Source organism: Mugil cephalus, chromosome 10, assembly GCF_022458985.1.
Source record: "Mugil cephalus isolate CIBA_MC_2020 chromosome 10, CIBA_Mcephalus_1.1, whole genome shotgun sequence".
In the NCBI taxonomy this organism is placed as follows: domain Eukaryota; kingdom Metazoa; phylum Chordata; class Actinopteri; order Mugiliformes; family Mugilidae; genus Mugil; species Mugil cephalus.
In genome coordinates this window covers 18,204,145-18,228,242 of record NC_061779.1, presented here as the reverse complement: position 1 = coordinate 18,228,242, position 24,098 = coordinate 18,204,145, and the positions used below count along the sequence as shown (strand labels likewise).

The 24,098-nt window shown below is 44.0% G+C and overlaps 1 protein-coding gene across 5 annotated transcripts; it reads left to right on the top strand.

Annotated features, from left to right (window-relative positions):
- The first annotated feature begins 440 nt into the window (after nucleotides 1–440).
- LOC125014413 (CUGBP Elav-like family member 2) lies at nucleotides 441–23,120 on the top strand. Of its 5 annotated transcripts, none has more exons than XM_047595435.1 (13): nucleotides 441–650; nucleotides 10,151–10,341; nucleotides 13,170–13,252; nucleotides 14,897–14,945; nucleotides 15,493–15,627; nucleotides 16,560–16,639; nucleotides 17,854–18,015; nucleotides 18,989–19,052; nucleotides 20,475–20,612; nucleotides 21,142–21,264; nucleotides 21,587–21,763; nucleotides 21,883–22,026; nucleotides 22,941–23,120. In XM_047595435.1, exons 1-13 carry the CDS (start codon nucleotides 538–540, stop codon nucleotides 23,066–23,068), a joined length of 1,587 nt encoding a protein of 528 aa, XP_047451391.1. In that variant the 5' UTR covers nucleotides 441–537; the 3' UTR covers nucleotides 23,069–23,120. The 5 variants fall into 5 exon arrangements, with proteins under 5 accessions (XP_047451391.1, XP_047451389.1, XP_047451394.1 ...); XM_047595433.1 differs by having other exon boundaries at nucleotides 21,880–22,026; XM_047595438.1 differs by lacking the exon at nucleotides 441–650 and adding an exon at nucleotides 2,946–3,273.
- Nucleotides 23,121–24,098: the final 978 nt, after the last annotated feature.

Genomic DNA, 24,098 nt, shown 5'->3' with positions numbered 1-24,098 from the left:
TATGGCTGTGCAATAATAAGAGGAAGGGTTCTTGATAAAACCTGACACGGCGCTCGCTAAACCCATTTACTTTGTCTCGGCCATTATTTTCAGAGGTTCACTGATTCAAATAGATGTCAACACTGACAGAAATATGCCACGAAACCAGGACTGGACTGGGAGGAGATCTTATAGCGACTGTGTGGATGTTTCCCCTAATCTCTCCAAATCTGACAGCAGGAATAAATCATCCATGTCCAATGTTCTGAAGTTTTCCTAATATGGGTGTCAATTAGTTACAAGAGTGCTGCTGTGGACACAGCTCTACAGCCTGCAAACTGGGCTGCCGCAGGCAGCACAATGCATTAGCGCACGATGAGCTGTCAGAGAGGATTATTTCAGCTACCACAGTCAGCGAAGGGGGTGGGCGCCGCTCTGCTGCACTAAACCAAGGAGAAAGAGTGGGTGGGAGACAGAAAAAGGGAGAGAAACACATAGAGGAAAGAGGGAAAGAGAAGAAAGTGTCCGTTGCACCGGGTGGATTTTTCCAGAGTACCGATGTTGGAACACTCTTCTGAGCTGGCCCTGGTGCAGAGTCTGTATGCCAACAGCATGCGCTGTCCCCCCTCTGCGACCGGGATCTCTGTCAGGAATGAAGACCTGCCTATGAGGTATGTTGGGGTTGGCCCCTTATTCAAATTTGGGCTAGCTTTTGTGGAGCAGCCTGTATTTGGACTGCCCCTTTGTCTGGGATGGATAATGTCATAGGATGTATTGTTTCCAGTTGAGGCGTTCTCCCATGCTGTGACTGAGCCTGTGGGCTGGGTAGTGTTCTGGTGTCCCTGTAGGTTTTTTTTTATAGGAATCCAGAAACCATGAGTTTGAATCTAATGAGTTCAGCATTTTATCTTCCTCAGAGAAAAATAATTAAATCAGAAGATAATGATTTCATTTTAAATTAAAAATTTGCTGTAGAAAAGTCCATCTTCTATCTAATCTAATATTATATAATTCCCAGATCATAAAATGTATCTTCCTCTTCTTTTTAGTTCCTGAAGGGCTCAGAGGCTTGCAGGAAATATAAATAAATATATAAAAAGGATGAATGTGTCAGTGATGCAGATGTTTATCTTTGCATTGCACAAGCCACTGAAAAGAGCACATCAGTAGATATCTACTGAATCCAGCCTAGGCCTAGTCACAAACAACTAAACATATCAATTATCTTTAAAGGCACAAGAAGAAACATTTGCATGCATCACAGAATCTGCATGCACTGATAAGGCTGTGCTTTTGGTGCTCAGTACATCTTGACACTGTGCAGTTCCTCCATAAAGCATGATAAGATGAAGTTCGCTTTCTCCATTTTGAGAGCTCTTCAGCTGGTCGCCATTCGGCAAATGATTTCAGAAAAGGCAGAGCTGGGGGAAAAAGTGTGCGCTTTCAAGCTAAGGGTGACGTGTTCAGGAACACGCGTTGTGGCCCGTTCGGGGTTTGAAGCTGACCTATTTTTACACTGTGCTGTTTGTCATGAAAAAGGTGCAAATTTAAACGCTGGCTTATGCTGATGGGTGGGTGGGACTTCAGTTCCACTGCATTGGGCGACAACATTGGATGTAAACAACAAAAGCATGGTACATGTGGAAGATTATGATAGGATTACTGTCGTGATAATCTGAGATTAAGAATAGCAGGGTAGTATTAGAAGGTGCCAGCAGCTAGACGTTGGCCTGTGGAGCCCACTCCAGCGTACATCTCTTGGAAAAACTGAGGAGGACGAATACTGTACAGAAAACTGTACTGTATATGTTGTACATATGGAACAGGAGCTGCTCTTTACAAGAATCCCGCTCCCCTCACAGCAAATCTATACAATAAGATCCCCCGAGATCTAATTGTGTCATAGGAGGTATGTGGATGCTGCAGATGGAATGGCATTATCGTATTTTCCCTCCATCTTAATGAAACCTGACTCTCTTGAGAGGTTTGGGCTACCTTTTTATAGCAGCCCCTCAAGCTAAATGGTAATGCATGTTGCATTGTGTGCTCGTCGGCACGTATGGCAAAATACTTTGCATTATCACATTATGCATGCAAACCTCTTTCAGGCACTGTTTAATAGAGCATATGCTGCACTGGTGCCAGGTTGCCTTGAAATTGCTATGGATACAAGGATTAAGTCGGATTTCATAAATGGGATGTTTCTTAACACTCGCTATGAATAACATTTTAGGATTGTGCAGCTGCTGGAGCAATAATGAATGGTTTGATAATTAGGCTCGCTCCCCTCCTGTCTCTGTGCTGTGGCACACAGTACTTGACAATGGCCCCCCTACCTTTCCCCCCATGTGCAGAGGCCTCGCCCTGCAAGTCCAGAACAACAAAGAGAGATAGGCTCCCCCTCCCCCAGAGAAACAACAGCCCCGGCACAAAGGGGACAATGACCTATGACCCTGGGGAAAGCCAAGACAGCAGACAGCAAGACAAACTACAGGTTTACCAGCTCCTGTTTTACTGGAAGATATTTATAGACCTCCCTGCGATGGAAGACAACAAACAACCTGTGAATAATCATATCCATATGTGTAATTCAATTAAGAGAAGTCAGCTGCCTAATCCTGGGAAGATAATGGGAACATGATTACCTGGCTACTATATTTAAACACTTTAAATGGCTCTATAATTGGGATGATTAGATCCTTAACTGATCCACAGACTAACCCTCATTCACCATAAAGCTCAGATTCTTCCAATACATCACAATTTGCTCACGAAGCGTTGCAGAATATTAGCGATTATAGGAATACAATCGTGGTGCGGGGGAAATAAAAGATCATAAAGTACAAATAGGCCAGTAAACTCTCCATAGTAGACCACGTGTAGTCCCTATAGGGACATTAGAGCTGGCTGGGTGGGAAGCAAGCAGCATGCTTTCAGACTTTTTTGTTGGCCAGGCCACGCCTCGCCTCTGGTTTACTGCAGCTCGCTGAGCAGCAGTGGTCGTGTGACAGCGGCTTCCTTGCATTTGTTTATTTCAACCGGGGAGCGAGAGAATAAGGAGGAGGAAGGTATCAGGCGCACACCGGTGCCGTGTCTCTCATGCAGTTTTGAAGAAGACGCCCCCCACCCCCCCTCCTCCCTGCACCTGCTTCGCTTCGTCTTCTCGCCGTCTCTTAGGAGTTGAGCGCACGTCGCTTCTCATTGTTTAGACCCCGCTTTGAGCATGACTTCGGCGTACAACCTGGATTTCCTCCCCCTCACCGAAAGTCGGTTAATGACTTCGAGCGACACAATGTAAGTAATTCAGCTATCGATCCGTATCGCAGTCGCGCCTGGTTCCCCCCGGCAGCCACGGCGAGGTTTGCGAGTTTTTGTTCGTTTTTAAAACCACACAGCTGAGGGCGAGTTGGGAGCTAGCTAGCGTTAGCATCACTGACAACGGGGATGCTAACGCTGCTAAGCTGGAGTTTAAGTTGTTTATCTAACTTGGACAATAAAGGCTGTAACCACAGCGGGGGTTTGGTTGGGTGAAAGTTAACAGTACTCAAAGGTAGGACTGGACACGGCTCACGGGCTAACTAGTGTTACACGAAGTGAAAACGCAATTTGCTGGCGACGGCTTTCAACACTGGGCGCGCTACGCCAGTCAAGTGACATGTGCTTCCGGAGATCACACGTTTCGGTATCGGTCCAGAAAAACATAAATCTTCGACCAGCTTTTCTGAAGCGGCGTCTCAGTGTGTCGCCGTACGTCTCCAAGCCAAGTTCTTGTTGGGCGTTTTACAGTTGTTACAACTGAACAAGTTTTAGTTGAAGTGTACTCGACCTTAACGGTGGGTAGTGAACCTTTTTGGTTGTCACGGTTTGAAAAGGGAGTGCTTTCAACGGGGGAAACTTGTCATTAAGGTTAAGTTTGTTAATATTAAATGTCATTGTCAAGTTGTGTGTAGTGTGTGTTTCAGTTTCGCCTGGTGAAACTCGACGTCGACTCAGGCGGACCTTGTTTGTAGGCAGGACAGCCACGGGCTTGGCGCATGCTCATTGCCTCCCCGCGTCTCTGCTAGCAGGCTAACGTGGTTAGCTCGGGGCCTCCGTCCATGTTGGTCGCGGAGTGCTTGCTTAACGCCAGAAAACACGTGGTTTGCTACATTATTGAGCCATTAATGGAAATCTTGTGACAGGGCGTGTAAACAAGTGGGGGCAAGACATTCACCAAGCACAAAGGTATATATCAACCCCATGTTCTGTCTACATAACATCTGCTAATCCTGTTTGACAAAAACATGTCCAAAAAGCATAGCCCGCTTTTTGTGAGACTGTTTAAAATATGAGCGTTTACACTTTCTGCCGTGCTCTCTCTGTTTTGCTGTTAAGTTGGTGTGGGCTCTTGATTTTATGGCACAGTCAAACAGCCATTCTACAAAGTGTGTAGTTTGAAAAGCTTTCAGGTTTTGTCATTAACCCAGAGTGGATGGTATGAGTTTCTGATCTTGTGCCAGGAAACTGCAAATCTTTACATGCAGCCCAGTTGGTTGTACATGCAAACAAGTAGAGGTGTAATCTTGTGAATTGAGTGTCCCTTCCAAGTGACAATTAGTTGATTTAATTGAGGTAAAACGGCCAATTAAGTTAAAATGAACACAACTTGTATTCTTACCTTTTGAATATGAATCCCTGCATGTAAATTAATGGGTTTCAAATATTACTATTGATGGTGAGGTATTTTTTTTTTTTTTTTTTTGTTTTTCGTTTTCCACCTCTGATGACCATAATCGGTTGTGGAACTTGAATACTGCCAGGTGGTGATTAGGTCCTGGGTGAGCGGTATTTGATTGATTTATCCCTTTGATTGTTGACAGTGAGAGCGACTATCTGGCTTAAGCGTGATTCTTTGGCAGCCGACGCAGCCATAGTGTTATGTCAGTAAGCTGCATGTCATGTTGATCCCTTTTGTTGTGGCCAGGGAGCTGTTGATCTGTGTGAAGTATAGGATCTTGGCAGTGGGTCTGGGGGGCCGGTCTGCCCAGATGTTCTCTTCTCTCTCGACTCTGTGGGGGCTGATGACAGCGATGGGCGAGTGCCATGCAGCCAGATGTTAAAGGCCAAAGGAAGGAGGGCTCTGATCTGGGCTGTCACCTGCTTCTCTGCGCCTGCTGCTAGCTTGGCACACGGTGACTGCAGGACTCACTGCCCTGGAGCTACTGTACATGCACAGCCTTGAAACTCTCATAATCATTTGGTCTATCTCCAGCGCTGGGTGGTGTGATCGAAGGTTGAGCAAATTCTCCTGCAAGCTTCGCAAACACAAGATATTGAGGGACAAGATTACGTAAGGCCAGATGCATTCACTGTGCCTATAAAACTGTGTGTGACATGAAGTGGAATCAGCAGATACTTGGTTGGGGGGGAAAGCATGTTTTGAGTGGACAAGCGGATTAGATTGATTGGACTTGATGACAGGAGACCCTCTTTTAAAAATAAAATACAGTCTATCATATAGTAAGCTGTGAATGATGGCACAGACATAGAGAGATGTGCGGTATTGTAGGCATAAACGACAAAAAAAAAAAGGTGTTTAGCAAATGGGAGTTTAGTATTAATTAAAGATGTTCCGTTTTCTATAACAGGTGAGGGTAATGGATGACTGAGTAAGTCGCTAAGGCAAGCACATTCAGTCAAAGTAATCAAGTGTAATTGCTGCTTTTAGTCGCCTGTTTTCTCTTCATTTGAGATGCATTGATGATGCAGGGCGCCACCTAAATATTCAAATTTGTGCTCGCAGCAGCAGAGGTGTGAGCAGAGTTTATTTAGTTAGATGTCTGAGTATTGCTTTACTTTAGCAGCGTCATCCATAACCGCCAGGGACGCTCGGTGTGATAATGTAGCTAATGGGGCGGGCCTTGTCATCAGATGCTGGCCGTCTGTTAACACGCGGCCCATTCAGAGGCTGATTGAACATGTCTGTCTTCATCAGAGAAAATGCAACAATGAAATCAGGCCATTTTGTGCTGAATTGGAGTTAATGCGCAGGGGGAAAATATCTTAATAATTCCTCATCAGAGCCACCATGCGCTGATTAGGTCGACCATTTGGTATGTAAATGAAATAACACAGAGTCCTCCTGTTTCTGCTTTCTGGCCCGAGGCAACATCAATCCTCGGTTGTCATTTGTTTTTTCCAAACCTCAAGTCACAGCAAGTCTTGCTCAAGGGTCCTTCAGCAGTCGTCGTCGCATTTGTAAACCTGGCTCCTGTTTTCTTTTGCCCGTGTTTAAGTTGCAACTTCAAGCCTGTCAGGAGGATATTTTTATCCTAAGCTCATGAAACCCTATTCAACCCGTCAAAGACTGTTCAGCCTCTTTTTGTAGTTGTACAGAAAATAGATGGAGCCAGAAGAGAGTGGCCTTTATGTTGTATTTGACGGCTGCCAGAGATTTTAGCAAGGCTTTAGAGGTATTCTGTGTTTATTTGAATCAGCTGATGAGGACAAGGGGGAAAAAAACAGAACAACTCTTGGATTTTTTGACGATATCAGTAGCAGCAGCTATTTTGGTCAACGGATTTTCGTCGTTTCTCCAAAGCATTATATGTATCCATGTCAACCCTCTTCTACCCCCCACTGCTAAAACAGCCCAAGGCAAAGTAGCAAGTTTAGGCAATTACTCAAAATCAGAAAAGACTCATCGCTATTTGTAACGTGACCCTAACATGTTAAATTAATATTTTAATCAGACGAACATTGTCCAATTTAATTGACATTGAAAGTGCAGTGAAACATTAATGGAGAGCCAGTAATTATGAAGTCACATTTCTAGTAACTCTACAACATCATGTGACATGTGTTGTTGCTGTGAACCCCTGATGGTTCAGTGATGAGTAATGTCCAAACGCACAAAGCTGAGCTTTCAAAATCGTGCGCATAACCGGGCAAATTGGCCAGCTTTCTATTACGGGCACAGCAGAGGTGTCGCTGGCATACTTGTGCGGTCAGAGCTCACCAACAGGACGGACACATGGTCCAGATAAATCACACAGTTTTTATGGGTGGTGCAGCAGGAAGCATGCGACTGCCGCGGCTTCGGCTTTGGATGACTTGTCAGCTGCTTCGGGACGTCTTGGGGCACGATGAGCTGCCACATCGCAGGGCTGTTTGTGGAGGCTCAGCGAAAGACTTCATCACTACTGTCGGGGTACACTCTGGCAGGTGGTGCAGGGAACCGCGCTGTGGGTTACTGACAGAATCAATTATAGTATTTTTATAAAGTGCCAGGGTTAGGAGGATGTGATCGAGTAAAGAAATGATGGCGAATCAGATGATGTTGTTTGCTGTTGGTTTTATTTCAACAGTCAGATAATAATAATTATTATATAATAAAAAAAAACACAATTTATCTGTAAAGCAGCGAGGAGGATAAACATGGCTCCTCCATTGGTTCACTCGGATAACTAAGAAAATTTTACAAAAATATATTTTTTTTTACTCCTCGAGCTTTTAAACTGTACCGATTAGCATTGATCGCATGCTACATTGTGTTAAGTCCAGCAATCGTGTCCCTTCATGAAATTTATCAGTTTCTTCAACCTCATTCAACTCGGAGCCCACGGATTGCACTGAAACTCATTTCTAGTGAAACCGGTGAGCGCGTGTTGTTTAAGGTGTACACTGGCGACTTCTTCTTTGCACAATAACACTGCTGAGATTATGTAACATGTTGTCATGTTAACCGCTCAACATTACTGGTGGATACTCGTTACTGGTAAATTCTGATTGTTGTGGAGAGCCAGAGCCATCCTCTGGTGTTTGAGTTAGCAGAACCAACCACAGCTTATTGCTTCCCCAAAAAGTATTTTTTTGAGCTAGCTTGGCAGCTCAGGTGCTTTTTAATCTGAGGTTCTTCCTTAACCAGTATTGTCTTCCATTTTAAACATCCTCCTCTCTCTGGTTTCTGTTTCAGTTGCAGTGTTCAGCTCAGATTTCAGTATGACAGTGCTTTACTATTTGTACACTTCCGTCAGTAGTTTTTATTACTTGCATTATACAAATTCCTTGAATAATACACATGTAAAACATGTATTTTTATGACATGAAGTTAAAAATGGGCAAGTGAATTAGCATGGCCGAAGATTGTGTTACTGCAGTCAGATACCTCTTAAACCGTCCTTTGAGCTGAGGAGTCTATGCGCAGCTGGGAGAGCAGCGAATGTAAAGGAAACACTGTCTCAAAGGGGAGCCTTCATGTTTTTCAGCGCTCTGACACAAATCCAGTTTTTGTGAGGTGAGGTTTGCTCAGTCTAATGCGAGATTCAATCAAAGGGCCCTCAGGAAAATGGCGCCCGAGTGCCACGGGCGAAACTGGATAAATGGTGTCACACAGCAGCGCTGTGGCCTTAGCAGACGTAGTCTTCGATGTGTTCCAAAGCATCTCTCTGACTTGGCCCATTGTGCGGCAGGGGAACGGTGAATAGTGTTCTCCAGCATGGGGGAACAATATGTGATTGTTCCCCCGCTGTGGTGAAGAAGCTGTAGGTTACTCTCTGTACCATCGCCAAAGCGCCTGAGGAGGAGATGCACCGCAAAATCTCTGTCTGCTAACCAGCGATTCTTGGAGGTTTAGAGCTCTGCAGTGCTGTTTTTGTGTAGCTGTTACAAGCTGGTGGGAGGGGGGCACTCACCCCTCTTTGGTGGAGAGAGGCTTTTGTTTCACTGGAGCTTTTTTTTTTTCCTGTTTATATGTCATCATCGAATGTATTGAAAGCCTTCGGGGGGAAAAAAAACTGATCACACCGGTGCGTGGAGTTGGATTTCAGACGACAAATAACTGAAGTGTGATTTGTTAGCATGTCATTTAAGTCCCTCAAGGAGTTTGGTGTTTCTGCAGAACGGCTGGGCTCAATTTGTAAGAGATGGATGGCTCGTGTCCAAAGGTCTGTGTGTAAAATAGTTTTTAATACATATATTTTGTCAATCATTTTACCTACAAGACTAATACCATTTCTATATCATAGTTTTGACGTTTCCATCTTCACCCTCCGTAGTATTTATTCCAGCGTGCACGGGAAGATGGAGTGTGTTTAACATGACCTCTCTGTCTCGCTACATCTGCTGCTCGAGCCTCATTCCTAGTTTCCAACGCTTCTCCCACAGTCAGGAAATGTTTGTGCAGTTGATTTTGTGTGTGTGTGTGTCAGACAAAGGTGCTGTAGTGGTAGGTACACTGCTGGGTATTGATTCTCTGTCCCTGAGGCTGGCCACAACAGCACTGGCACGATTTAGTGTTTCACTCTTCTCCACCATTACTATACTAATGCCCAGCCCTCACAGACCCATGAATGTTGTTGACCGTGCAGTTCAGGAGTGTCGCACATCTATCTTTGTAAGCTTTATGTTGTTACAACATCTACTTGAATGTACACATTAGTTGGTCACACTGTAAAAACACTGACTTCTTGATAAGAATTTCAGAAACAAGAAAACATTAATGCACTTTTACAAACAATTAAAGCCTTGTCTCTGTATATGTTTATCAGTGGTTTCACAGCAGCAAATTGTAAATAATAGTAAAGCTGTATTTATAATAGTTAAGTAGAGGTTTTTGGTATTTTAGGTATTCGTGTACAGAAAATGTTGCAACACATTCTGACCTTATATCATGGAAGATCTTCATTTGGTTTGTCATGTGCTTTTCAGAGAAACTGCACAGATGTGCCTCATTAAATGAGAAGTGGTGCCATCTAAACTTTGTTACTGCACATGAAGTAAGCAAAAAAAAAGTGGTTAGTTGTGACAGAATTTGGATGACTCATTGTGTGTCAGGGAGCTTTAACACACGAAGTTCAGCTCAGCATGAAGAATATTAGTGAGTGTTGATTGTGGAATAAGCACCAGCGGTTTGGGGGGTGAGTTAAGTTGATCTGATGCAAATCCTCATACAAGCATATTTGTGTGTACTTTTTTGTAACTGGGAATATGCTGATGTTTTTATGACCAAATAAAACTGAACCATGTCTCTGTGTTGTGTAAATTTTGATAGACATTTATTACCATTAATCTTTTGCTATTGTGACCATATTCAACTTAAATAAATGGATAGGAATGAACTTGAGAAATAATTTTTGATTGCAGCCCAGTATACTAATTGCAGCTTCTTCATTTTGTTTTGTTTTTTTTTTAGCAACGGCAGCAAGATGAACGGGTCGCTGGAACACTTGGACCAGCCAGACCCAGACTCCATCAAGATGTTTGTGGGACAGATTCCACGTTCCTGGTCAGAAACAGAACTAAAAGAGCTTTTTGAGCCCTTCGGAGCTGTGCACCAGATCAACATCCTCCGTGATCGTACTCAGAATCCCCCTCAGAGCAAAGGTACGGCCAAGTCATAAAGCCGCTTCTTACCATGCTGCAGAGATCAGTACAATTTAGATTTGGATCATTTAAATATATATAGTGTTTTTTCTCTCCATAAAATACACATTCATCTGTTTATTATTTTGTACAGATGCTGTCCTGTTATCATTAAATATTAAACATTTTGTGTAAATTTTTTATCAAATTCAATTTATAGTTACAATAATATACCAATAAACTGTTGCACTGGGTTATGTGCCCAGATTGACAGGAATCTTTTATGACCACTTTTGCCCTCTACCTATATTTGGCTGGCTTTTAGTGGTCAAGCACTGTGCACAAACCCTCTTATTGCCACATCATCTACCATCACATTTCAGCACAACCCCCGTAGGCTATGCACAGTATCGCTTGTCTGCACACGCACTGCAGCTGTGTTTGTGCTTGCAGATGAGACGATTCAGTGGTCTATTGTTTCAGGGTTAAACAACACAGTTTCCATAAGCCTGTATTATTTATATATATATATATTTATATATATGTTGTCATTTTGCTTTGCCACGCTGGTTTAAAAGCAGCATTGTATGAAGGAAGTGTTATTCGACTGCAATTTTCCATTAAGACATCCATCGATGCGCTCACCTTAGGAATGGTGCTCGAGTTGAGCGATTCAGTTTAGACTGCAATTAGAGGAGACAGTGAAGTGGAAGCCTGATGTCTGCAGAGAGCTGCAAAGTGGCACTGGAAGTGCTCAGTCTTCTGTAACTAACTGCAGGTGAATAAAGTAACACTTTGCCTGATGTAACTGTCCTGGGTCACCCGAATTCCAATTCCCCTGATGGTTGGATGACTCACTATGGCTAAAGGCACTAATCCACTATTGGGGTTTAATGCAGAGGGACTTTATTTGATGCTGGACTTTTGTGTCACCAGTGGTCTCTCTCTGCCCTGACGTCCTGATCCGGATGTAGCCGTCCTCAGATATTGGGCTGATATTGTCAGTCGCTGTCGTCCACTGTTGTTCTTCAGATTAAGCCTGTGAAATGATTATTAGAGACAATCAATGAGAAAGCGCACAGTGATGTATGTCCACCATTTTTCTTGTTTCATTATTTTTTTGCCAAAGGATGGGCGTACAAAACCCTGAGAACGGTTGCTTTTCTTGTGTTCTTATATTCTTTTCTAACATCCATGCACAAAAATAATAAATATAATTTCAGTAAGTGACCTGGATTTAGTGCCCAGGGCTCCTCATTTCACTATTTGGTCAGAAAGAGCCGTCAGTGTGTCAACATCCCCTGTCACCAGACCAGCACTTAAAAGTCACATGATCTGACTTTTTAACGAGTCTACACAAGTGTGAAGTCACCAAATAATCCTGTGTGTGTTCAAAGGTGAACCAAAAAACTCCTCATCGTGCTTATTGTGCTTATATAAATACACACCTAGCACTGCAGTTTATTTGCGAAGCTATAGAGTTCAAAGCCCCCCCTCCCTTTTTTTTTTTTTTTTAGCAGAGCTCCTCCCCCGTTCTGTGTGGAGTGTCAGCTGTGATGGCCTATTGACATGTTAATGCAATGTTAATGTATTCTGATAGATAATCTGGCCTGATCACAGCAGTCTTTGGCTCACTCGGTCTGTGTGAGTGGAATTTGTTGCGCCGACACCCCTACTCCCATCAGTTTCACCGTTGTCCTCATTTCCCTGTAGACCCGCTCGGGCTGGGAGAAGTAGTGGCAGTTTTATCGAAGCAGGGTGGTCCGATATCTTGCTTATGTTTATTTGTGTGGCACACAACGCGCCCCGCCTTTATGTCGCCAGTCTCGCTTTTGTTTGAGTTGTCGGTTGAAAAATTGCTATAATCCCGCTTCCATTTTTTGGTTTTGTTTACCTCGCCGTGGATCTATTGAGGACCCATCCGATTCGCAGCAGTTTTTAGGTCACGTCTACTGCAGGTCATGAAAAAATCATCTGATGACTATCACGCCTCTCTGGATGGTTTATTTAGCTCCAGTAAATCAGAGACCGGGGCTAAGCAGCAGAGGAAGAGAGAGCTCAGCTGGTTGTGAGAGAGAAGAGTGCAGCTCGATGCATATTAGAGTTCAACAGCCCTCCCCGCGGCCTGGGAGCTCCAGTAACAGAATAATACACACTATGTAGGTCAGAGACGCTGCAGTGCTCCACTTCCCCAGCCCAGTGAAACTGACAGGCTGGAACGCCACTGGCGGTCTGCTGGGACGGAAGGATGAGAGGCTTTTTTTTTTTTTTTTTTTTTTTTTTTTTTTCCTCCTCCCGCTCTTCTTTTCTTCAACCCCTCCCCCACCACCTCTCCACTCACATGAATACTCTTCCTTGCTCTCACTCCTGCTTTTGTCTCTTTTTTTTTTGCAGATTTCATTCTTTCCTCCTGCATGTGAACAGTTTGAATGTTTCAGATCGGATTCTTATGTAATGCAGCAGTGGCTACTATCCGTGCAACGTCTTATTACCACCCCGGCTTGTCTGGGCCGCACTGACCTGCCGAATGTGCATCATTGCCTCCTGACAGCCATCCAGCCCTGTGGTCAACCCACTTTGCGGCCATGTCACTGTTATCAACTATCTCATCTCTAGCGTGTCCTCACTGCGAGCTCCTACACGCTCTGTGTGCGCTAACAGTCGGCGCTAAGAATATCCTGTCACATGTTTCGAACATGTGATATGTGGAGAATGTATTTACATCCCTTTAGAGTCTCTGTTCTGCCGCAACCGTCGTGTTACATTTACTGTCTCTGTGCGCTGTGTTTTAATGTTGTTTTTTGTCTCCTGCCCCCCTCCCGTTCTTTGTCCCTGTTTCCACTCTGCAGGATGCTGTTTTGTAACTTTTTATACAAGAAAAGCTGCACTGGAGGCCCAGAATGCACTGCACAACATAAAGACCTTAAGTGGGGTGAGTAAGTACAGCATGGGTTGCTTTTAGCTACTTGAGTCCCTCTACATCCCCCGGTGCAGACTGTGAGCTGTACACTGGCCGATAATGAGCTCTAGGTTCACTGAACCCCTGTCAAGAGACATCTCCCTGGCCACACCTAAACACACTGCATTGATAAGCTGACCCAGCACACGCGCACACGCACACACACACGCAAGCACCACAGCACCACGCACCACCACGCACCACCAGCACGCACGCGCGCGCGCTGGTATCAGGTGAAGTGCTTGACCAGGCCGCAGGTAATTCACAGAGGCACAGGACCCGATCACCACAAAGTGGAAGAAATTATTAATGCTTGTCTTCATGAATCATTGATGCACATCTACATTTATATTTTCCAAAGTTAGAGGTTTAAAGAGGGCAAGTCGAAGTATTTTAAAAATACATCCCGGTGAGACTGCGCGACCTCATAATTGTTAGCCTGATTTATCTCGTGTGATTAAAGCTCAGTCAACTGGAAAAGTACAATGGTTTGTTAAACCTCGATAAATCCGTCTCGTTCTATACGTCTTTCTGAAATGACTTTTTTTCCCAATCAATTAAATTTATACTTAACAACTTAGCTGTTGATTAAATCCATAGACCGCTCTATTGAAAAGGAGCCACTGTCAGTGAGGTTACAGATAAATATTGAACCAGGTTGACAAATGAGCCTGGTATAATGTCCTAACTGTCTTCACTAGGCGACTATCAATCAGCCAGACGTTTCAAATAAAATGTGGTCTAATGGCTCTGAAAACCCAAACCCAGGTCCCACTGTTACTGGCACTGACTGCAGGTGACTGGGTTTGGTTTGCGTGGCAGAGGAAAGGCTTGTTTCCCTCTTTCAGTTTTCTCTCCCTTCTGTTCCTCTCTCTCGTTGGTCAGTGACGCTAGCCAGTCCCCATACTGAGCAGGCCATCTGTCTGCTTCTCTTTAGTGCTTGTCAAAAACAAACCCACCACTTTTCATAAGTACAACCTGCTCGGGCATCTCATGACTAGATTTGTTCCTTCTTTCACGTCACGTGGCACGAAAATGTGCTAAATCTAAATTCACTTTGAGTTTCCCGAGTCTCTGTGAACAAGAGTGTCCATTAAATGGCATGAACTGACAGATCCTACAGCAGAAGAAACATCACATTTCATAGCTCAGACTGGCCACACCTTTATTTATTATGATGGTGAATAGTGTCGAATGGAGACATTCTCTTAAAAGCTGAAATTCTGAAAGCAAAACCAAAGTAGCATCCTTATCAACCCTCTCATTTTTTTTCTAAGAAACTAATTAAAAAACAGTATGTTGAGAGGGTGAATCAGTAAGTTCAGTCACAAGTTTACACTACAGGGAGCGAAGTGAAAGTGAAATTGGATATGGGAGAATTTGATCTCTGCCAGCAGCTCGAAGACGCTTCCTGCTGAAACTGGCAGTGGTGAGGGATGATGATGGTGTTTGAGTGCGAGAACAAAACAAGAGGCAAGGAGGAAGGCTCGGAGATGGGAGGATGAGGGTGCAGATACGAGACTCTCGTGACGAGAGATGATTGAGGACGAGCACCTGCATGTTTTTGCAGAGGTGACAGATGCGGTATTAACCACTAACCTGCCTTTTTGTTCCCAGATGCATCATCCTATCCAGATGAAACCCGCTGACAGCGAGAAAACCAGTGGTAAGTGGGTTTGTTTGAAATTAAAATGCACGGTGACAACACTGAAAGGATGAAAGGATGGAGAGTAATGTCTTTTGAGGGGGAAAAAACTTTGAAGGGGAAGATTTTGGTGTGAGTTTTTTATTTTTTTATTTTTTGCGCAGCCTTGGGCAAACAATGTTTCTATTTAATTCTAAAATGGATGCCTGGGAATGACTTGCTTCAGGGACAGCGATACGCAATTTCTATACAGTGTGACAATTTAGGTGGATTAAAGTCTTTAAAAATCATGAGAGAAGAGCATAGCAGGCACAGAGTTTCTGGTGGGGAGCGTATATAGTTTAATGAGAAATGGATGGTGCGGAAAAACAGTGCTGCAAGTTGCAGAGATCTGCACAAGGAGCTGGCACTTTGAGTGAGAGGCAAAGAATGTGGCAACGCGACAGGGGAGGGAGCTCGAACAAGAAAAAGAGGTGCAAGATTTAGCGCCTGATGTAAGCGCCGCTTTCATAGCTCCATAATCGTTTGGTTTTAACTGAATAGCTGTTCTCTTTTCATCCTTCCGCAGCGGTAGAAGACAGAAAACTCTTTATCGGAATGGTTTCGAAGAAATACGGCGAGAATGAGGTCAGGATGATGTTCTCGTCTTTCGGTCAGATCGAAGAGTGCCGAATCCTCCGGGGACCAGACGGTCAGAGCAGAGGTACGTGCGCTCTCGGCGTAGGCACGGTGTTCTCGGCCTCACAACTGCCACCTTCAGCTCCGTCGAGTGCATATTCTCATAAAGTATTTATACAGGCCCCTCCCTACTTCTTCATTTCAACCCTTCTGCTCCCAAATCAAGTGCTATTCACCTCCAGTGGCACCCTTTTCCATCCCCATAGTCTATCCTCCCGTCACTGTGACACTCAGCCTCCACATCTCTCACAGTGAAGGGCCACTGCACTGGCTGTCCGGTACAATGGCCCGTTGCCTTGGCAACCGCTGGCTGCTGGTGTTCGTAGGCTCAGCTGGCAGGCGGCTCAGCTCGACTCAGCTCCTCCTTTACCACCTCCTTCATCGCACTCCACAAAGGCTGAAATTAGCCTGTCGTTGCATCTCCTACATGGATCTCTCTGCTGCATAAAGGCTCAGATAGCAGGCGGCGAGGGCTCCAGTGTTGTTTTTTTAATAAATTATTAAACCCCCCGAAGACAGTTGGCCATGAATTTTTCTTGAAAAAAAATGTATGCAACTAAAATCTGAAAATGGCCATGTTAGCCTTTGATGTTTGCAGGCCTTAGATCTTTTAGCCTTCCAGTATCTATATAAATATATATGTGTGTGTGCATTTTTATGTGTATATAATCACATTGACTGTCTCACCATGACACCACGTAGTCGAGCCTCTCTGGGTGGCAACTTAATCCGTCAATCACTGTGCTCATGTGACATGTGTTACTGTTCTCCTTGTTGTGTTCTTTCTCCGTGTGCTAACCAGTGAGGGTGATTCTGTGTGCTTGGGAGTTGCCATTCTTTGTACTGTAATGTCTTTTTTGGGGGTTCATAACGAGTTGTCCAAACCTTTTGTCTTGTTTTGTTTCTTCTTGTCCCTCCCCCCTCCTCCCCCCCTCTCCTATTGTTCCCCCCCTACAGGCTGTGCGTTTGTCACATTTGCTACCAGGGCAATGGCACAGAATGCAATCAAAACCATGCATCACTCTCAAACTATGGAGGTACTGTACCCCTTAGCACCTATTTCTCATCCCCCCCCCCCACCCTTCCCCTCCCCATACATATTTCTGCCCCCTTGTGTTGGAAAGATGAAGAACATGTCCAAGCAGATGGCGTCCATTCATCACAGAGCATGAGTCATTTCCAAAACCACTCTTGCTAATTACAAAATTACATTGTCGTCTGCGAAATAATTTAATAAAAGTTGAAACGTTGCCTCTTACATAGTTGCTAAATTCAGAGCTAACAGGACCTGCTGTCACTCCTCATTTTGGGCTGAACTAAATGCATCTCATTTATCTATTCTGATATTTTAGAGCCAAGCCATTTGTCTGCCATTATCAATCTATATTTTGGACCACAGGGAAAAGAGCCTACTCCGTCAATTATAGGTTACCAAAAATTAACCCAGACTAGAGCAGCCACCCTATTAGATTTCTTCTAAAACTGGGTCTGTGTTCTCATATAGCCAGTGGAGTCTTTATGGAAGTAGAGCAGCAGTAATTTGACAGCTAGCGGGTCAGAGGCTCCCCAGTGAAGCATCAGACCAAGTCTAATTAGGAGCCCAACCAAACATAACACTCCTCCTACCAGATTAAACGTCGGGCCCAGTGGTGGCGCCACCTATTTTCCCCCCTCGTATCACGTCCTCCCCAGTTCTCAGCTGCCACGGGAGGTGCTGCTGGTGCAGAAGCCATTTTCCCTCTCCAGCCTGGTCCATGTCTGGCTCTCAACTCTCAAAATACTCGCACCGCATGCTTCGTCCATGCGTCCGTCTGAACAACATGTGACTGTCTGTCTGTCAGATCGTGTGTATCGTGATGCATTTTTCTTAACGTCCGCTGACATTATCCTCGTTTGAATGTCTGTTCTTTAAATGTTGTGTCCATCTGTTGTCTGCTTATCTGTAGACTCGGTTCAGCTCTTCACAGCTCTCCAATGATTCACTCTCTACAACATTGTCCTGTGCCTCTTTTGGAATGTGGCCTGGCTCAGCTGTGCATGGCAGATGTCCTCTGTGTGTTAGCTTTGATAAGAATGCAACAGGCATACAACATTCTTGAGGCAGAAATGAATCCCCCTCCCCCTCTTTTAAAAAAAATAAATAAATAAAAAATCCTTCCAACGACCCTGTCCTTGCATTGGTAAATAAACAGTTGATTTCTCTGTGTGCTTTTGAACCGGTCTGACGGCTTTTGCCTCCTCACTGCTTCAGGGCTGTTCCTCACCTTTGGTGGTGAAGTTTGCCGACACACAGAGAGATAAGGAGCAGCGGCGCCTGCAGCAACAACTAGTGCAGCAAATTCAGCAGCTCAACAGCGCCTCCACTTGGGGGAACCTTGCTGGGCTGGGGAGCCTTACACCGCAGTACCTGGCTGTAAGTATAATTACTCATGTATCAAGGCACAGTTCTAGTTCATATTTTAGCAGTTTGTTGAGTGGGGTGCGCAAAGACAACTAAAAAACTGCGATCTACCTGATAATATAATGTTGTATATTGAAGTCAATCTGTTCAAAAAAAAAAGAAGTGCGGTTTGTGTCCGTAGTGTCGGAGCGTTTCTTTTGAGGGTGTTGTGGTTCTTTATGTGGTGAAGTGTTGAGGTTGGTGGAAGAGACCGAATACCTCTGTGGGATATGTTTGATTGAATCATGTGCTCATGATTTTATATTTCATAAACCATGTCAGCGTCTCAGTGGCTCAGGGTGAAAAAGCAGCAGCCATTTTGTGCATAAAACCACGTAGACCTCAAACCTTTGTAAAATTGCCTCAAATGCATATTAACAAAGATAAACTGTTGAGACGCAAAATCCATTTAAATCGAAGGTTATTTTGACATTTGAAACACTAAGACCTGAACTATAAACTGATCCTATTTGGCTCAGAGTGGGAACATCTTCCCACTCGGTTTGTGTTCTGGCTGAAGGACGCTGGCATGTGACTTGCATGCGGCTTTTCTAATTCAGAGCCAAAGAACATGTGACTTAAACATACCGAGCTGTTTTTTTTGTTTCTGGAGAGACAAGGAGACTATTGCACACATGCTGAAAAACCGACAAACCGCTATTTCAACAATCACAAACATCACATATATTTGATTACTCTGTTAGCATTCAAAAAAACAGCTATTATTTGATTAAATACTGTCAAAATGTAGAAACGTTTTGTATAAACTTGTTCTTGCTGCGCCTCAAATTAGGTTATGTAGTAATTTCCTTGACATGCGCTTATTGCATTACACATATACTGATTTTAGTTTCCAAATTCAAATTGTTATTTCTGCACAGACAAAATATTTATGAGTTATATGTCCTTGATGTCGTTGTTGTATTCAGCTCTTCTTTCTGTGCAGTTGCTGCAGCAGGCCACGTCTACCAGTAACCAAGGCAGTTTCAACGGCATTCAGAGGCTAGGAGGTGAGTTCACCCTTTGAGATGTCGACACCTCAGTTCTTAAACCACAGTCTGTAAACGAACAAGCTGCACTTTTCCTGTCACCAACCCTCTGACTCGGTACCCTACTCCTACGTGCTTTTAAGTACCAGAAATCACATTATTCTTTCAGATAAGTGGCACATTAATAATCAGTGCTGTTATTCTAGGCCTGTGTCGGCTGTTTGAAGACAAATGCATCATCCTGTCTTGGTCAAATTAAAAAGCTTCACGAGGAAAAGTGTTTTGCATTTAAAGCAACAAACAGCAAGAAATGTGTGGCTGTTTCTCTATGTAAAGATGCTAAAACTGCCCTTTTACTGCATTTTCAAGCAGTGATTGATGCGTTAGTCTTGACTTAATATGGCCCACAAACCCATATGAAACTATATTAACCGCTTGCTTGAATTTCTTCTTGTGCAGCTCACATGCCACATTTAACAGGATGGGAAAACAGTATTTATAGTAGGGCTGAACATTTTTGGAAAATAATCTAATTGCGATCCCCCCCAATATTGCGATTATGATTTAATATGAGATTATTAAAAAAAGATTTTATCCCTTTTTTCAAGAAAATGTAAAGAATGATTTCAGAATATAATAACACAATATTAGATACATGTACAGCATAAAATTTATCTTTTGCAACGAACTCCGAAGTGGCGTTTTGAATTACGATCATGTTGCTCCATTCACAAATCTGCCTCTTTAAGAAGTGCTGGTAAATTCCACAGAGCAGCAGATGAGCCGGTCTGGCCTTTAGTCCTGTCAGCAAGGACAGAATGTCTCGGTTTGTTCGTCTCACGATAACTCCAACAGTGTCGTCACGTATAGTGCAGGAGAAGAGAGTGTTATTTGTGTTGGTTTTTAAGAGCCTAATACTTAAAAACTGAAATATGGTTCAGTGCAGCTCTTTTTTGTCTAAGCAGACGAGAACAGCGGCTCTTTCAGACTCATTGCAGCTCTTTATATCGCTGACATTAATGTCAACACGCTAAAAGCACAACAACAAAACAGCAGCATTTTGAGCCCTGTCACGCTCTGTCCCTGTGCAGCATCAACTAATGTCGAGCCAGTTGTGCCAGTTTCAGACTGTTCAGTCAGCCTGACACAATTTCAATCAAGTCATGTGACCACAATGTAATTGTGTCATTCACTATATGAAAATCAGGCTTTATTATATTGTGATGTAATTGCAGATTCGATTAATCTTTTAGCCCTAATTTACAGACAACTGAAAAACTTTCTGAGGATGTGTCTGATAACTTGACCATCGATCAATGGACGGTGGCAAAATTAATGCGAACATGCGATAGGTTATAGATTACGCTGGCTTTTTAGAAAATGGTCAAATATGTCCAAATGTACAGTCTTGTTCTTACAATCACTTCTTGTTCTTACCCTCAGCGGGAGTGAATCCACTTCAGCTGCAGAACTTGGCTACGTTGGCCGCCGCCGCGGCTGCAGCCCAGAGTTCTGGCAGCCCGACTTCCACCAACGCCCTGTCTGCAAACAGTGGAGCCCTGGGAGCTCTGGCCAGTCCAGGTAATTAACACCAACATTTAAATTTGTGGCATTTTAGTGTATTTTGTACACAACAGCAGGCACTCCAAGTGAATTAAACCCCATGGCAGTGTCAGTGTTTATAGCTTCGTTTGTTGTTTATAAGTCTTAATAAAAACCCCTCACCTCCTGAGGTGGACATGTCCACAGTCAATCCTCTCGCTGTTCCTCTCCTCCTTCCCAAACCTCCTTCATTCACTATTTGCCTAATGGCCCTGAGCCATTCCTCGTTTATTTTATGAGAGTTAATCACCCACATATAACATTTTATGAGAGCCCCCCATTTCCCTTGAATCTGTGTAAATATACATTTGCTCCATCTGTCTGAGTGTAGCATATGGCTGCTTTGGTAATGACCTCTCTCCTCATTACGACCCAGATTTTTAACACCCCCCCCCCCTCCGCCCACTGCTCTGCCATCCTGCCATAACTATAACAATTATGGTTAAGTATGAAATGAGGCATTTGAGCTTTTGCCCATTTTTTTTTTTTTTTTTTCTTTGAACTGCAGGGTCGACAGCAGCGTCCAGCGCCGGTGCCGCCATGAACACCTTGGCGTCTCTGGGCACCCTCCAGGGTCTCACTGGGACTTCTGTGGGCCTCAACAATCTCAACGCTCTCACCAGCAGCGTCGGTAATGAGACTCTAATGGATGGATAAAAAGAAATTTGCATGATTGCCGAGAATTTATTTTTAAGAAACTTTAGCCACTCAGGATTAGAAAGGCTTAAAAAGCTCACAGAGCTGCTTGGCTGGTCAGCTCAATCATCAGTGCTGCATGTACAATGGAAACTTGATGAGCTTTTATTATTAGGATGAAATTTCAAAAAGGTTCCCGAGAGGTTTGTGTGATAGAAACATGTTTAGATTGAGGTGTCCTTACGTGGCTTAACTCATCATCTAAAGTTTTGTTTTCTTCTTGTTGCTTTAAGCAGGTGTATGTTTTTGCTTTACAGGTATGGGGGCCATGAACGGTGGCCTGGGAGCCTCCATGGCCAACGGGTCAGCGGCCAGCTCAATGGACGCTCTGACCCAGGCCTACTCAGGGATGCAGCAGTACACAGCCTCCGCCCTGCCCTCCCTCTACAGCCAGTCTCTCCTGCAGCAGAGCATCGCAGGCAGCCAGAAGGAAGGTGAGTGGATCCTTGGCTCACACGAACACGCCGCATCTTTTCTTCCTCACGTTTCCGAAGTTCTCACTCGTGAGTTTGTATCTAACTTGAGTACCTGATTTTCTTACCAAATGGAGTAGGGCCAGAGGGCGCCAACCTGTTCATCTACCACCTGCCCCAGGAGTTTGGGGACCAGGATCTTCTGCAGATGTTCATGCCTTTTGGAAATGTGGTCTCTGCCAAAGTCTTCATTGACAAACAGACCAATCTGAGCAAGTGCTTTGGTGAGTGTTTGGTCTCTTAGTGTATGTATCATTTTATAATGGGAAACCAGGTGTGTGTGTGTGTGCACTGTAGTAGTTTGCCGTACTGCCTGGCATTTTTAATAATGCTGAATGAACGCAAACACCATTTCTTTGCACTAATCTGAGTCTGTATACAGTGTTGGGCCTCTGGTTACACCAGTAGGCAAGTTGTGTATTCGGTTCACTACACAGTTCAGTGCACACCATTAGTTGGTTTAATCCTTTCTTTGCAGCTTTAAGACTAATGTCATTCATTTAGTGTTCTGTAAACATAAATGTTGAAACTAACACCCTCTTTAAATTGATTAGTGTTTTTTGTTGTTGTTTTTTTTTATGTTGAAAGTAGCATGTTTAAAACTTGTCATACATTGAGTTACTACAAGAAAAAAGCCGGTCCTCATATATAAGAAGCTACTGAAAATGATTCAACACTTTTTCAAAACAGTCGTCCCTTAGAAAACATTATTTGAAACGTAAAACAATCCGAACAAGAAGCAAGACTTTATAGTGTCGGTACTTGTTTGGTAGGTTTCAGAGACTTTGTGACTTTATGGATTCTAACTGGAGCTTTATACACTTTTAACTCTCTGTATAAAGCTTGTTCACCGCTCAATAAGCATAGATGCACATTTTAGTTTATGTTCTTTTACTTATGGCTGTTTTTGATCCTTTTTTATTGCGCTCTTTAGATCAATAGTCCCTATTTTCAAGACAAATTGCAGTATTTTTTCCCCCTTGATCAAAGAAATCTGTGTCGGTTTGTAATTTAAATGTATGATTCAGATTCATGTCGATCAAAGAGCCTTCAACTAACGGTAGTTTCCTTTTTTGTGTGTGTGCTGTTGGAAGTTGCTGTCTACATGTAACACGTGGCTCCGCTTCCTTGTTTTCAGGGTTCGTCAGCTATGACAATCCTGTGTCTGCACAGGCCGCCATCCAGGCCATGAATGGTTTCCAGATCGGAATGAAGAGGCTGAAGGTTCAGCTGAAGAGGTCCAAGAACGACAGCAAGCCCTACTGATCCTAGCCCTGGGGTCCCCCCCCTCCCCAGCTCTAATGCTAGCACTGCTAGGGTAAGTTCACCCTCCAGCCAAGGTCACCACAGCAGAGACTCAGTGGGGCAGGGGGACAGGAGACCACCACAGGAGGGAGACTCAAAAAAAAAAAAAAGAGTTGCAATGATCTTTCCACATTTTGCTGTATCTCATTCCTGCAGTTTTATCATGTAATTTGAGTCTGATTGAATATTTTAATGTATATGATTATTTATGACTATCACTGGAGTCAGTGTTCGCTGGAGGTATTTTGTGTCACTGTATTTAGTGGAGAGCATCAGGTGTGTTTCCATGCCATTTCATTGCCTTCAGGTCAAGCTAGAACAGGTTGACTAAGGATCGGTTGCTGTGTTGAAGGGCTGAAGCCACGTAGACCCCGAGCTCAGAGCTTCAACCTGTGTTCGGCTTTTTACACGTAGTCCGTCTCATTCGTATCATTCTCCATGTCAACCTCTTTTGCACTCTAGATATTCCCGTCTGTAATCCCCGGCCTCACCTCTCCTCCTCCGTGTCCCCCCCCACCGTCTTTCTCTCTACGCTCTTTCATTATCAAGCCATGTTGAGCTAGGCTACCTCTCCGTCTCTCTATTAACAACCTCTTCCAGTCATTCCATCCATCCTCCAAGTCTCCCACAAAGGGACTGGCTCTAGATGGATCTCTTTGGGTGCCAAGTATACAGTTCGTGCATGTCGGAGTCTCTGCCATATGTCCTGGTGGTGTCACTTCCTTAAATCTGTGTATTGTTTTTGTGTGTTGGGAGAAGGGGGGGGGGTGCGTCCACCCCACCGTCCTTACTGTACGTGGTGACTGGCATTATTTATGTTGGTTTTTGTGCCTCATGGCTAAACGATTCTTGTGCTGTGCCCCTAACTTTCTCTTCTCTCCTCTTTGTCCCCCCTCTCTCTCTCTCCCTCTCCCTTTCATGTTTTTGTTCCTTTTTTAGAACAAATCTCCATGCCTGTTTGCTCATCATTAGCCTAGCATGTCTTCATGAT

Coding starts and splice junctions, on each gene's coding strand:
- LOC125014413 (XM_047595433.1), top strand. CDS start 538: ATGTTGGAACACTCTTCTGAGCTGGCCCTGGTGCAGAGTCTGTATGCC. Junction 15,628..16,559: donor ACCAGACGGTCAGAGCAGAG/GTACGTGCGCTC, acceptor CCCCCCCTACAG/GCTGTGCGTTTGTCACATTT. Junction 22,027..22,940: donor CAATCTGAGCAAGTGCTTTG/GTGAGTGTTTGG, acceptor CCTTGTTTTCAG/GGTTCGTCAGCTATGACAAT.